Raw genomic sequence first — 15,509 nt, 5'->3', positions numbered from 1 at the left:
TGAGGGAGATTATCCTCTTCCCTCAAACTATCCCTACTGGGGATGATCATTGCTTTTTTTCTCATCCCCTTTTGGGATAATGTCTTTATAACACATGTGTATAAATATGTCCTTATATTTGGGTCACTTTATTCTTCATTTTGATTTGTTTCACTACTAAACTCATATACCCTTCTATATTAGTATGTAGAGATTAAACTCATTCTAATTTTTATTTGATGTACCATTGTTTAAATGAGCTAAAAAACATTTAATGAATACTACCCAGGTAATGAGCATCCTTATATACCTTTGTGCCAATGGGTTAGTATTTTAGATGATTTTGTAGTCATTCTTATAGGAAAGTAAGGACAAGTCTTCTGAGTTTTCCTTAGAAGGGGCTCAACTTTCGGGTGCCATCCTGGTGCCTGTGTCATAGGTACCCTTATGACATCATTGCTCTTTTTCCCTTACTCTTTTTGTTGAAACTGTGGCTGGAGGAGTGCAGACCGAGGGTGATGGAACCATCTAGCCCCTAACCATGGGTAATTTAGTGGAGTAAAAACTTTCAGGGATTTGACCATCCATCAGGGTAAGGGGTGTTCTTGTAAGAGACAGATTTGCCCAAACATTCTGAGAGAGTAGGGTAAGTTTCCCATAGTTACATTGGGAGGGCTCTCCCTCCATGTCTGGAATCCCAGAAAGGACCAGGAAGCCAAGCCTGTGGTTGGCTTGGCACCTAGTGGTAAGGAGAGCACCCTTATCTTACCCCCCACGCCCCCGCCAACTCCAATGCAAAAGGACAGCAAACAACTCTGAAGATAATAATGAGATCCCCTTGCTAGAACAGAGCCTGAAGGAGCAAAACAGTGAAGAGGGAATTGACTCCCTCACCCTAATCCCCTCCTCCCACTGCCAATGCCTTCTCCAGCTTTGTGGGTAGGTGGGTCCATGCTCTGCCACTGGGGAGAGCCTTGACTGTGACATCTCTAACTCTTGTGGTCCAAAGGAGTGACTTAGAGGACTGTGAGTGACCATGTGATTTATTGTCCAAAGAGACATTTTAGTGAGAGGGGCACTTGCCATCGTCCGTGTATACCAGGATAGTAGGTATAAGCCCAGGGTGTTTCAGGCAGATTGGAGTGAATGGTTGTGGTACAAACAGCTGGGATGAATAGGGACTGACTCCTCCTTTGGTATCCTTGTCCTCATTTCCCTCTTAGGTAGACAGATATGGGTCTGGCTGAGATAAGGAGGCAGAAGGGTGTGAGCCTAGACCATGTGGGGCTGGGAGCTACAAGTCAGGGCTGCACTTGGGGAGTGCAAGGGGCAGGGTATGGGAAGCCCTATTGTAAAATGTGTGGATTAGTGTGTTTTCATGTGTGTATATACCAATGTGTGTGTTAACTGAAGTTTAAGCTGTTGATAACATGGGTTAGGTGGAGGAATCTTCTACTGCTTGGGTGATCCAGAAGGGACAGCAGGTTGTGAGTTTAACCTGAGGTGAGGGGCAGGATGAGCAAAGGATACCAGTTCCCCACAGGTGGAAGGGCTCTGAAGAGGTGGTGATAATCTCATGTAAGTGGCCCTGCCCAGGAGAAACTTGAATCACTTCTACTTCTAAATCATGATGTTCTTGTTCTAGACTGGCCAACTAGGTCTGGAAAATTTGGTGCAGTAGCTAGGGCAAGTGTACCTCAATTTTACAGACAGGAGCACTGAGGCCCAAAGGTATTGGGTCCTTGTCCATTGAACAGAGAATAGCAGAGGCAGGACACCTACCTGGTCTTTTGGGTCCAGTTGTGCACACCCAGGGCTCCTGAACTTCTGAGGATTGGGCCACTGTTGGTACAGGACCCCTTCCTGGTATATTCTGAGTTTCTTAAGCTTGTAAAAATTCTGTTTTCTCTTCCAAGGCCCCAAAGAGATGACAAGAGAGTCTGCTGCTGTGTTTATCCAGGCCTGGTGGCGTGGCACGCTTCTGCGATGGATGCTGCTGCATGTAGCCCTCAGGGTTTGGATCATTCAGTGCTGGTGGAGGCAGATACAAGCGAGGCAGCTGGAGAAGAGGCGGTGGATGGCGCTGGAGTTCTATGCACGGAGGGAATGGGCAGCCGTCAAACTGCAGTCTTGGATCCGAATGTGGCGCATCCGCCAGTCGTACTGTCGTTTCTTAAACGCTGTCCGAATCATTCAGGTCTATTGGCGTTGGCACAATTGCCATTCACGTGGTTTTATTCAGGGTGAGTATGAACTCAAAGATAACCAACTAAATATTCAGCTTGAAATCTCTCTGGGCTCACAGGCTTGTAAGGTGCACCAATGCATACCCCTTCCATTAAAAGAATGACCAGGTCTGCTACATCTGTGTCTCCAGATCTCTTTATCAGACATATTTCCAAGAGGTCATTGTTGGAACCATTGATGGCAGATGTGAGGCTTCTCACAAGTCAGCTCTAAGGAATCCGCAGGGGTTTTGGGGGTGGTCACATGTGGAGAAGGTTTCTAAGAGCCTAGCCACTGGTTGAATGGGCTTGGGATTGATGAGCAATGTCTGCCACAGGTGGGTGATTTAGGATGCCATGGTTGCCAGGTGACCAACACCAGGAAGACTATGTAAACGGTCTCGTGTAGTTATGCAACATGTAGCCTCTGCCATTCTTTGCTCTTTTTTAAATACAAGATTTAAGATTTATTTTTGAAATTATGGTAAAATATACATAACATACAATTTGGGCCGGGGATTTAGCTCAGTGGTTCCGGCGCCTGCCTTGCAAGTGCAAGGTCCCGAGTTCAATATCTGGTACCAAAAAAAACCCAAGCCAAACAAACATAACATACAGTTTACCACTTTAACTTTTTCAAGTGTACAGTTCAATGACACTAAGCACATATGTAGTTATCACCACATCCATCTCCAGAACTTTTTTTGGGGGGGGTACTGGGAATTGAACTAGGGTCCTTGTGCTTGTGAGGCAGGCAGCAGAACCACTGAGCTAAATCTCCAGCCCCAATCTCCAGAACTTTTTCTTCTTGCAAAACAGAAACCTTGTACTCATTAAACAATAAATTCCCATTTCTCACTCCCATTGTCCCTTGAAAAAACACCAATTCTACTTTCTATCTCTATGAATTTGATTATTCTAGGTTGCTTGTCTTTTTATGACTCGCTTGTTCAACTCAGCATAATGTCTTAAGAGCAGTTGTGGTGAATCTATGGCACATGTGTTACTGTGTTTTTCTTTTAAGACAAAAGATGTTAATGTAGACTTGTTGTTTCTTTCCTTTTTCTTTTTTTTGGCACTAGGGATTGAACTCAGGACCGTGTGCTTGAGAGGCAGGTGGCAGAACCACTGAGCTAAATCCCTGGCTAGACTTGTTTTTTTCTAAAAACCTCAGTATTCAGGTTTAGTTTCAATGTTGGCACTTTGTGATAAAGAAGTGGGTTTTGGGTTGCAGTTTGATACTAAGTCTCTAAAAGATTTGCCATCACTGTCTTAGAGATTCATCCACGTTATAGCATGTGTCAGGGTTTTCTTTTTTTTTTTTTTTGAGACAAAGTCTCACTGTGTAGTCCAGGCTGACCTTGAACTTGCAGTGATCCTCCTGTCTCAGCCTCCTAAATGCTGAGATTACAGATGTGTACCACTGCATCCAGCATGGGTTTCCTTTTTAAGGCTGGATAATATTCCAATGAATGCATATACCACATTTTGATTTTACCTATTTATTTGTCAATTGATATTGTGTTGCAAATTTGAATTTTTTAGCTATTTGAATAATGCTCCTATAAATGTAGATGTACAAATATTTCTATCAGATTCTGATTTCAATTCTTTTGGATGTATGCCCAGAAGTGAAACTGTTGTGACTCAGCCTAGGTTTCTTTTGTTCGATTCAGATGGTGTATCAGTGTTTACGAGAGAAACAGACTTAATGCAGAATATACAAGAAGTATATAAAGATTTACAAGATAGGCTTACAATGACTGCCTGCGGAGTCAGGTGTAGAAGAGTGCATAAGGGCTGTGTGTTTTGGAAATCCAAAGGATCCCGTCAGAATTCGAGGCCTGTAGCTCACTGTAGAGTCCCGGGTAAATCTGTATCATGAGGCTGAAGGATCTGCCCTGGAAGGTTGAAGAGTCTGCAATAGAAGCCAGGAGATGATGTCCAAGGTGAAGATGAAGACTGGAGCTCCTCTGAAGAAACCGAAGTGAGCCTTCTTTCTTGATTTCCTTTTTATTACATTCAGGCTACAAGCTTACTGGTGGTTGCCACTCACACCCAGGGTCGGTCTTTGGTCTTCAGTAAATCCCTTCAGCCACACCCAGAACTATGCTGATCCAATTTAGTTGGGGGTTTCTTACTCAGGTTGACACAATCAATTAACTATTACAGATGGAAATCATTGAAATAGTGAATCAGCAAAGTACAGCTCTGCTAGCTGTCCTGATGTCACCAGGTGACACTGGATACTGACTGCCATTGCCTGACCATACCAGGTGTTTACTGAGAGATCTTTGGTGCTAACAACTCTGAGTGTTTATTGCGTTTTTTTGGAGGCAGGGTCTCACTATATAGTTTAGGCTGGCCTCGAACTCACAGCGATTTCCCTGTCTCAGCCTCCCAAGTGCTGGGATCACAGGAGTGCACCATTGTACCCAGCTACTCTTTCTTTTGAAATGATTGTTCTGTCCATGCTACTGAAGATAAAGATCCCAAGTAGATTTCCAGGACTTTTGGGGCCCACACCACCTGAGAAATAAATCATGACAGGTTTGCAGATGGGAAGTCAGTATAGAGGAGGAAGGCTTCTTAGACCAAGACTGGAGAAGTGCCCGGGCAGTGCTACTTGTACAGCAGCTGCAGGCCTGTGTTATTGAGAAGCAGAGCTGAAAGCTTGTTCTGAATGTTGGACATGCAAATAAGGGTCCCAGATCCTTCCCTTTCAGATCTTAGCCACTCCAGGGTAACCCCAGAGAATCATCTGAAGTGGTGAGTGTGGAGGAGGGGCACCACAGTGCCTTCCTGGCTGCACTCATCTTGGAGTGGAGAATGGTGGTTTGATAGCCAGGGAGGAGGACACTGAAGCAAACTGTTCCATTCCATGGCAAGAGGAGCAAAGGGAAGGAGGGAGCAAAGGGAAGCAGGTGAGGGTAGGCTGGCCACTGGCTAAGCCATGTCCCTCATTCAGCAAGCACAGGGGAGAGTGAGAGTCAGTTGCTTCTCCTCTGTCTCAGAGTTGCTGGGTCGTATGGTCATTCTATTATTAATTGTTTGAGGAACCATCACACTATTTTCCATAGTAGCTGCACAACTGTACATTCCCACCAACAATGTGCAAGGTTTCTAATTTCTTCACATTCTCACCAGCTTTTCTGATAGTGGCACCCCTGTTGGTTATGAAGTGCTATCTCATCGTAGTTTTGATGTGCATTCCCCTAATGATTAGTCAGGAGGAGCATCCTTTTATATTCTTGTAGGCTGTCTGTGTATCTTCTTTGGAAAAATGCCTATTCAAATCTTTTGCCCATTTTCAATATTTTTTGGTCTTTTTGTTGTGTTTTGTATATACTCTGGATTTAGTATCTTTTTATTCCTTGACCTTTTAAAAAAATGATTCCAAATGTACAAAAAAGTTGAAAGAATAACACAAAGGACCCCAGTGTACTCTTTATCTAGATTCACTAATTTTTAACATCCTGCCAGGTTTGCTTAATATCTTATCAGATATCATTTACAAAGATTTTCTTTTCCCATTTTTGTAGGTTATCTTTTGACTTTTTTTTTTTGGTTCTTTGATGCATAAAAGTTTTTATTTTTATTTATTTATTTTTTATTTTGGTACCAGGGATTGAACTTGGGACCTTGGGCTTGCAAGGCAGGTGGCAGCACCACTGAGCTAGATCCCTGGCCCAAAAGTTTTTATTTTTGATGTGATCTGATTCCATTTTTTTCTTTCTGTAGGTAGGACTTCCAATATTATTCTGAACAGAAGTAGTGAAAAGCGGCATCCTTGTCTTATTCCTGATCTTAGAGGAAAAACTTTCAGTCCTTTACCACTGACCAAATTAGTCGTGGGATTTTCATACATGGCCTTTGGTATGTTGAGGTAATTTCCTTCTTGCTACAGTTTGAATGTGGTCCTTTGCTGCCAAAACTCCTGTTGAGGCTTAATTCCCCAATACCCTGGCAGCTGAACCAAATAAAAGTGTAAAGCAATTCTGTTGCTTAGAACAACTTTCCTGAGGTTGCTGAGAGATGTTTTCTGGGATGCTAAGGTAGTGTTAGTAGAAAAAGCTATCTGACACAGCCAGGTATGTTTCTTTTTTCATAAACACTGACTGTGGCAGGCTTCTACTAAGCCTGGTCTATAGATTTAGGCTGTTGGCCCTGGGATGTGACTCATTCTCAGGGGTGACATTTGGGGGTATCTCCAGTATGTCCAAAGTGCAAGATCACCATCTTCCAGCTTTCTAGCAATGTTCAGGTATGACATTGCTCATCTTGTATTTAGGTACCTGTAGATGGTCTGCAGAGAAAGATGTAGTCCTGGAATGCACACCCTCTCCTCCTTTGTTTTATTTCTCAGTGACCTACTCATGAGCATGGAGGTGTTGGTGTTTACAGGCCAAGTCTCATTTTTGGCAGAGTTGCATGAACTCAGTTTCTCCTATACAATATTGTTCACAAAGGCCCTACACAGAGGGCCAGGAACAGTTCAGTCCTTGTTTTCATCATCACCATGGTGATACTTCTTGTGTATATAATCAAAAGAGTATGATGCATCTAGCAGAGTTTTGTTAGTTGTGGCTGTGATGTTTTGTTCACAGAATTAGTTAAGTTAAAATGGGACCATTGACTACCATGTGTCAGATGCTAGATCTTCCATAACCTGTTAAGCTAGGGCTTGGGTTCTGTTGGTGGACACTGTGATGTTGGAATGCTGGCCCTGTTATCATTATTTTGCATTACTATAACACATACTTAAGATAATCAACTCTAAAGAGGAAAAGTTTATTTTGGCTCACAGTTTGGAGGTTTCATTTCATAATTGATTGGCATCATTTCTTCTTTGATCTGTGGCAAGGCAGTCAGTACATGATGGCAGAGGAAGCTGCTCACTGCATGGCAGCCAGAAAGCACAGAGAGAGAAAGCAGAGGGGCTAGGGTCCCCAAATCCTTTTGCAGGGCATTCCCCCAATGATCTAACTTTCTCTTGCTAGACTGCACCTCCTAAATGTCCCATTACCTCCCAATAGCATTGTGGGCTGGGGACCAAACTTTTCATACATGAAACTTTGGGGGACATTTCAGATCCAAACTATAGCCCTGGTGTAGTTTATCATTGACAGGATATAAAGATCACTGTGAAGCAATGAGGTTCAGAGTGGCAGGTTCAACATTCATTCAGAGTGGCCACATCTTTGGAGAGCCTAAAGAAGGAATTATGTTTCCAGGGCCCCACTGAAGTCTTTGTTGAAGAAATAGATTGACTGGTTAGTGTTCCTTTCTCCTCCTCCCAGCATCTTAGGTATTTTCCACCTATTGGGTAGGGGTTAGGCTGAGTTGGTATAGTGACCTAGGCTATCTGTTTCAGTCCTGAGGTTGCTACCTCTGTGGGCATCCATAGCCTTTGTTGTTTGACCCAAACCTTTCAGTCTCAGTCACACAGACCAGCAAAGGAGGGTACAACATGTATAAACTCGACACGTCTGATAATGCTGCCCACCTGATTGGAAAGATCAGATGCTCCTGGTGCTACTAGAGAGATCCCGGTACCCTGGTATTCTTTGGTTTTGTTTGCCATCCCTGCAAAATCCCATAGAGGGGAGGCACTGCGGGAAGTTTCATATCTGGCTTAGAGTTAGTCTTATCTGAGGAACTAAGCCTGGTATATAGATTTAGGCTATTGGCCCTAGAATAGTAATGGTAAACCTTTTAGAGACCGAGTGCCCAAACTGAACCTCAAATCACCCTCAAGGAATATGCTGTACTGGGGAAAGGGAAAAGAATTGCTGGGAACACCGAGATTGAGATTTTGCTGGTACAGCACTTCTCTCACCAAGCTCGGTGTTTCTCAATATGCGCTGTAATGCTGTTTTCCTTGTGCTGGAGTTCAGTGTTTAGTGTCTGTACTGCCCTAAACATACAGTAGTACTACCCAAATAGCAGACCATCTTGATGTCCTTAAGTTAGCTGTTCCATCATTCAGTAGGTCCATTAGGCATCAGATGACAAGGTGCACAGGAAGTCCACTGATTTTGTTAGAGTGCACTGATTGTTGTGTCGCGTGGGCTGTGAAGATGTTCTTTGGTCAGAGTGATGTCCTATAGGGTATCCAAAAGCATGATCTAAGCTCCTCACAAGGGCAGCTGTGGAAGTTCCAGCATTCACATATGTATTTGTCCTTTCCAGCGTCCAGGTAGCAAGCTATTGCCATAGTTCTTATTTCCACACTGGGGGTCTTTAAAGTCACTCAGTTACCATTCTCCAGACCAGATGAGCTGATGGCAATGACTCAATAGTCAGCAAAAATGTGGTAAAATATGGTGGTAGGAGTGGCCTGCATGGTCATTACCACTGCATGTTGCTTGGCCCATTGAGCCAAATGTCCATGTCCAGTCTCAGTCAAAAGATGATCATCCACTGGGCGTTGGCTGCAACACAGTGGACTCTGTCTGCTTTTAGTTTTGAAGAGGCATTAATAAACCATACCACTCCATCAATAGGTGTGTTTTTGAGCCTTGGATTCCCAGTAGCTGCAGTAGAAGCCAAAGCAACCTCTACAGGTCACTTAGTTTCTTCTGACAAGCTAGCCATTTTTTCATGAGGCCTTCTAGTTCCCAGCTTGGATCTCATTTTGGTCCATTTAGTGGCTGAGCTTTGTTAAGTCTGTCCAATTTTATTGGCAAGGTTTGTAAGTACCCAAGTGAGAATGGTCAGGTTGTATCACAGTGTTTCATGAGCACTCTGGCTATAAGAAGCCAAGTCTCCACCAGTGGCTAATAGCAAGCAAGGAGTTGATAAAAAAGGAGTATATCTGGCAGCTGACTTGGGAAACTTTCATGTCCAAGATCCAAGAGGCTACTACACCTCAGTGGCAGTTCTCTGTTGCAACAGACTCCAGTATGCATGGATGTTGAAGACACATACATTTCTATCAGACTACCAGATGCTAAAGGTTCCAAAGGCAGAGCCTGGACTGTGGTTTGTTAAATTATTTCTAATATCTGATGTTACAAAGGGCTTAGTTAAAGTTGGTGGCTTTGCTGGCCATCTTGTCTAAGGGAGCCAAAAAATCACTTAGCTGGAGTATGTGTTGTCTATAGTACCCAAAGAGGCCTACTAGCAGTTAGATTTCCTTTTTAGACTGCCTCCAGGGCCAATGAGTTTTGCTTAACTGTATTTGGGATATTTCTTTGGCTTCCTGCCTATGTGGCCTTGGCATGTAATCTAAGGTAGTCTACTTTCGGTCTCCATGCCTTTCTGATTAGCTAAACTGGGCTGCTAGATGGTGAACTACAATATTTTTATCTGTAGCAAGTCCAAATTCACAAAGTATGTCTTTTTTTCCATTTAGTATCCAGTGCTGCTGCTTTTGTTAGGCAGCTTTGGTGATAGGAAGAAGTGTTAGCCACTGTTATGGCTCAAATTCTTGGTTGTGAATGGGCATATACTCTCAAGTGGCACTGATGTTCTGGGCCACAAGCAGCCCAGATGTCAACCCCTATCCTGTCCCCAGCCATAGAAACTGGTCTCCAGCACCTGAAACAGCTCCAAGTATAAGCAGAGAAGCACCATGGGGCACTGAACTTTTCCTCAAACCTGACAACATCAGTTTAACTTTTCCCCTAAGGAGACCTGGAAATATTCTCATGAGAGCTCCACTATCCCCAGAAAAATTAGAATTGTCTTTTCCTCTTTTACCTTGGAAGAAATGTAGGGCCACTGGCTTCAGGTGAGGACCCAGAGACACAGCAAGTCTCCCTTTCTGCCAAGGCCTGTATCCCACATGTCCCTCTCAGATGCCTCAGGGGCTGTCTAAGCTCCCATTTCCCGGGCTGTGTTCTATACATTTTGCTGTGTTTTCATTTTTGATTGTTCAAAGTATTTTTAATTTACCTTGTGATTCCTTCTTTGACCCATTAGTTGTTTAAGAATGTGTTTGTTCCCACAAATTAGTGGATTTTCCGGTTTTCCTAACTTTATCCTATTGTGGTCAGAGAAGATACTTTGTGTAATATATATCTTTTAAAATATATTGAGGTTAGATTTGTGGCCTGACATGTAGTCTAAGCTACAGAATGTGTCATGTACACTTGAACAGAATGTATATTCTGGTTTTGAAAAAATATATTTTAATTTTTTTTTTGGTGACAGACACTCGCTATGTAGTTCATGCTGGCCTTGAGTTCACTATGTAGCCCAGGCTGCCCTTGAACTTATGGCGATCCTCCTGCCTCAGCCTTCCAAGAGCTGGGATTATAGGTGTGGAGAGCCAACAGCTCTATAAGTATTAAGATGGGCAACTTGGATTTCCTATGAAAGGGTTAAGTGAAATATTGTAGAGCTTGCTGCCCAGCTCTGAAGAAGCTGGGCACAGGAGAAAGTGATAAGAACAGCACAACGACATGGAGCTAGGGAAAAGAAAACACGAGACTGTCTCAAGGCCTGGGGAATTTCCAGATGTGCCTTATGTAAGATGTTTTCTATTCTTGAGTGCTCTAAAAGAGAATAGTAAAGTCAATAAAGTTGCTCGGTAACTGGGAGCCCTCCCGTCTTCTTTCTTTCAATCCTCACGCCCTGTTTCAGGTTCCTTTCAGTTTGCCTCGGCAGGTCCGCGGCTTGTAGGTGTGTGCTACCATGCCTGACCCTTTAATTTGTTTTTTAAGTGATAGTTAAAAACATAAAAATTGTGCATATTTTAATGGAATACCATGTAATGTTTTTATGCATATCTACACCGTTTAATGTTTAAATCATGTTAAACTTATCTGTCTCCTCAAAAATTTATCATTTCTTTATTGAGAATACTTTCAAATCCTTCCTTCTGAAATGTGCATTATTTTCTGTTTTTGATAGTATGTTCTGTGTATGTGTTAGATCTAGTTTATTGTACTGTTCAAGCTCTCTATTTCCTTCCTTATTTTCTGTCAAATGTTTCTATCCCTTATTGGTTATTGAAGTCTCCAGCTACTATTATAGATCTATTTATTTGTTCAAGTCTGTGATGTTTTGCTTTATATATTTACTTTATGAAAAATTTTTAATTTTATTAGTACATGCTTGCAGTTCATGCAGTTTACAGTCATTTTGAGGAGTGGTTACATATACATATCACAGCTTGTTTCTTTTTTAATCCTGCCCCTCTTCCCTCTTACCTCTCTGCTCCTCCAATTCCCCTATCCCATTTTTCATACTTGTTGATATTTGTTTTAACTCATGTTATGGCATATAATGTTTACACTGATTAAGGTTATTAGGTTCCTGTATGTGGCATATCTGGGTTTTTTTTTTTTTTTATGGTACTGGGAATCTAACTCAGGACCTTGCACTTGCCATACCACTGAACTATATCCCCAGGGCATTTGGCATATCATTATTCTACTTATTTCCCCTTTCCCTACTACTCACCGCTCACAATTTTCCCCCTGGACCATTTCCCTGTTGTAACAGATCAATCTCCTTATGCCCTTCTGTTCATCCTTATTATTCTCTTTGTACTTTGCCTCACTCAAATGAAAGATCTAATATGGTATTTAAGCTTTGTGTGTTTTATTTGACTCAATATTATATTTTCCAGGTGCATCCATCTTCCTATAAATATCTTAATTCTGTCATTTTTTTATTCATTAAGTTTATCGATACATTTTAGGTATACAATACGATGACATTTATCATTGGGAATTTGTACCTTTATATGATATATCTTGTTTCTTATTTTTTCCCCATTCCCCTCCCCTCCCTTCAACCTCTCCACCCCTCCCTATTTACAAAGACTTTTGTTTCTATTGTTTCCTTTTCTCATATGGTGTGAGAAACTGAAAGTGTAAATAAGGATCAAAATGTATAACAGATAATGTGAAATTCAAATGTCATTCTTTAGAGCTGAGTAGTATTTCATTATATATAGATACCACATTTTCTTTAAAAATATGGAATGCTTCATGAATTTGCATGTCATCCTTGTGCAGGGGCTGTGCTAATATTCTCTGTATAGTTTCAATTTTAGTATATGTGTTGCCAAAGCAAGCACTAGAACAACATCTTTTTTTGTTGTTGGTACCGGGGATCAAACTCGGCTCTTTGCGCTTGGGAGGCAGGTGGAGGAATCACTGAGCTAAATCTCCGGTCCTAGAACAACATTTTTAAAGTGTCAAATGAAGAGAATTGTTAACCCTGAATTCGGTATTTGTTCAAAATGCTCATCAAGAGCAAGGGGAAAGTAAGGAAATGCCCAGTGAAGGAAAATGAGGAGAGTCCATCTCCCATAGATCGTTTTCCCCCAAGTATTAGGGATTTTTATTTTATTATATTATCATTTTTTTGGTAGTACTAGGGGTTGAACCCAGGCCTTCACACTGAACTACATCTCCTTCTTATTTATCTCTTTTAAAAAATTTTTGAGACAGGGTCCCACTAAGTTTCTAAGTTGTCCAGGCTAGGCTCAAACTTGCAATCTTCCTGCTTGAGCCTACCAGAGTTAGACCCATTTTAAAGAAGTATAAGTTCTTCAGGCAGAAGAGAAATGACAACAAAGGGAAATCTGGAACTTTATCAGTGAAGGAAGAGCACTAGAAATGAGAAATACCTGGGTAAATGCAATAGATTCTTTTCATCTTAAATTCCTAAATATATTTATAACCGTTGAAAATGAAAATAACATTGTTTGATTTTTGAATGTGTATTGACATACGCCATATAACTCTAATGCACAATAATTTTAAAAACATGGATAGTGAGGTTTTTATGTGCTGAGCATTGTGCTAAGCACTTTGTGTGGACTATTCAACTTAATTTAGGCAAGAAAAGAACTTTATAAGGAAGGTGATGGATGGAGTCATAACACAAGTCCATTTGGCAGTGGGCCTTTTGGATATATAGACAGCCCTCTGGTCGTTTCCTCAGCACTTGGGTTTATTTTCAGGACATATATACTAGCAGCTAGTGGAATATTCAGAAGTGGGTTCCTTAGCTTTTTGAGTTAGAGTCATTATGATATTAAAGTAAAATGAATGCCCTTGAAACCATCACCTTTTTATTGAAATAAATTAGAAAATTCTTTTTTTTTTTTTTTTTTGAGATAAGGTCTTGCTATGTAGTTTGGGCTGGCCTTGAACTCTCTATGTGGCCCAGGCTGGCCTTGAATTCATGGAGATCCTCATGGCTCAGGCTTCCAAGTCCTGAGATTACAGGTGTGTGCTACCATGACTGGTGACTTACATGACCCATAACTCTTAAAGGAGGAGAGGTTTACTTTGACTCATGGTTACAGTTCCTGTTCCAAGGCAGAAATGGCATGGTGTATTGTGTCCCAGTTACTAGAATGTGACTGAGGTGTATTTTTTTTTTTTTTTTTTGGTACCTGGAATCAAACTCGGGATCTTGTGCTTTTGAGGCAGGCAGCAGAACCACTGAGCTAAATCCCCAGTCCAACTGAGGTGGATTTTGATACAAGAGAAGTGGGGTCATTGCTGTGACTATTACCTGACCACGTGGTTTAGAAACATTTGGAACTGACTCACAGGAGGAGTTTGGAAAGATTTGGAGATTATGGCTAGAGAAACTAGATGCATTCTGGAGAAGCTAGAATGTTTTAAGCTGAGCTGCATGGGTGATACTGGTTGAAGATTAGAAGATCAGAATGCTGATAGAAATGCAGATGGTAAAGGCCAGGCTCAGGAGGTTTCAGTTGGTAACAGGGACTCCACTGGCAGTTGGATTTGTGATCATGTATGCTACATTGTGGCAGAAAATTTGTCTATATTTTGCTCATGTCCTGTGACTTTGTGTGAAACAGATTAAAGGTGGTGGACTAATTAATCTGATGGAGGAGCTTCAGAGCAGCTCAACATTTGGAGGGGCACTGTTGGAGGGGCACTGCTGGAAGCTCATACTGAAAATCAGGACTCCAAACCCCATTTAAAAAGTTTTCAGCTTTGCCAGAAAGGAGGTACCTGCAAAGTTGGAGCGGAGGAAAAAAACTTGTTTGCTAAGAAAGATGAACATTAAGAAGAAGCCAGGTACTTTGCATCAGCACAATAGTAAAGATGATTTGAGGACATCTAAGAATCAGCAAAAACCCTGGGCTTTGGAGGCTGAAGGGTGTGTAATGAAAGGACTTTGCTTTGAGAAGAGACCACCTGGGCACTTTGCTCCAAAAGGGCTGCCTAGGTATTTGGTTTCTCAGGATTTGGTTCACTGTGCTATCTAGGCACCCAGAGGCCTCCACAGCCATAATTCAAGGGAGCCTGGCTACTGCTTGAGTGTTTTGTACTTTTTGCATGTGGATATCCAGTTGCTGTAGCATCATTTGTTGAAAATGACATTCTTCCTCCATCTGATTGCTTTTGTTTTTGCAAAAAAATCAATTGAGTATATTTATCTGGGCCTATTCTGCATTCTTTGTTAGACTACACTATTTGACTGTGCACTCTCTTGACTACTGTAACTGCTAAATCTTAACATTGGGTAGAATGATTTGTCCCAATGATTTTTTGTTTGTTTGTTTTTTGGTACCAGGGATCAAACTCGGGACCTTGCACTTTCGAGGCAGGTGGTGGCACCACTGAGCTAAATCCCTGGCCCCAATTTCTCCCAATGTATTCTTCCCTTTAAAGATTGTTTTAGCTGATTCAGGGCCTGTAGCTTTCTAGATGTATTGGTTAATTTTTTTGTGTCAACTTGGGTGGGCCACAAACACCAAGGTAACTGGTTAAACATGATTTCTGTGAGGTGCTTTTGGAGGAGATTAGTATTGGAATTGGCTGGGTAAACAAAATAATTGGCCTCTCCAGAGTGTGAGGGCATCACCCAATCTACTGAGGCACAGATCAGAGTGCAAAAGTATGGAAAGGTAAATTAGCTCTACTTGTAGTGGACATGATTTTCTCTTGCATTAAGTGCTCTGGCTCTGAGGTCTTCAGACCCAGAGTGGAATCTGTATCAATGATTCTGTGGCTCTCAGGTCTTTGAACGATACCAGTGGCTTTCCTGGGCCTCCAGCTTGCATATGGCGGGTTATGGGACTTCAAGGTAATTGTGTGATTTTATACCTTATAATGAATAAATATGTGTTTATATTTTACTGGTTTCTCTAGAAACCCTAAAATGCCATATAAATTTTAGAACAAGCTTCTTTAAACATTTAATTAAAATTATCCAGTGAGGTCATGTAGGCCTGAGAATTTATTTGTAGAGAGCTTTTAATTTACTATTTAATTTCTCTAATGGTTATAGAACTATTCAGCTCATTTATTTGATCTGAATGAGTTGATATTATGTGGTTTTTAACAATTAATCAATTTC

General features: G+C 41.6%; 1 protein-coding gene and 1 non-coding gene across 2 annotated transcripts in view; one reads left to right on the top strand and one right to left on the bottom strand.

Annotated features, from left to right (window-relative positions):
* Positions 1–3,258, top strand: part of LOC101725172 (IQ domain-containing protein F5) — a 66,059-nt gene extending 62,801 nt beyond the window's left edge. The window contains exon 3 of the mRNA XM_021240372.2: positions 1,896–3,258. Within this exon, the coding sequence (XP_021096031.1) occupies positions 1,896–2,329 (434 nt within the window). The 3' untranslated portion in view covers positions 2,330–3,258. The remainder of the gene's footprint in view (positions 1–1,895) is intronic.
* Positions 3,259–12,130: 8,872 nt separating this feature from the next.
* On the bottom strand, positions 12,131–12,237 carry LOC147825221 (U6 spliceosomal RNA). Its single transcript, XR_015441215.1, has one exon. It is a non-coding gene; the product is annotated as a U6 spliceosomal RNA (small nuclear RNA).
* Positions 12,238–15,509: the final 3,272 nt, after the last annotated feature.

Source organism: Heterocephalus glaber, unplaced genomic scaffold (genome assembly GCF_053883595.1).
Source record: "Heterocephalus glaber isolate CG9 unplaced genomic scaffold, H.glaber_assembly_v1.0 deba00001504, whole genome shotgun sequence".
In the NCBI taxonomy this organism is placed as follows: Eukaryota; Metazoa; Chordata; class Mammalia; order Rodentia; family Bathyergidae; genus Heterocephalus; species Heterocephalus glaber.
Note: the sequence above shows the minus strand (reverse complement) of the source record. Positions and strands in the feature narration are given on the sequence as shown.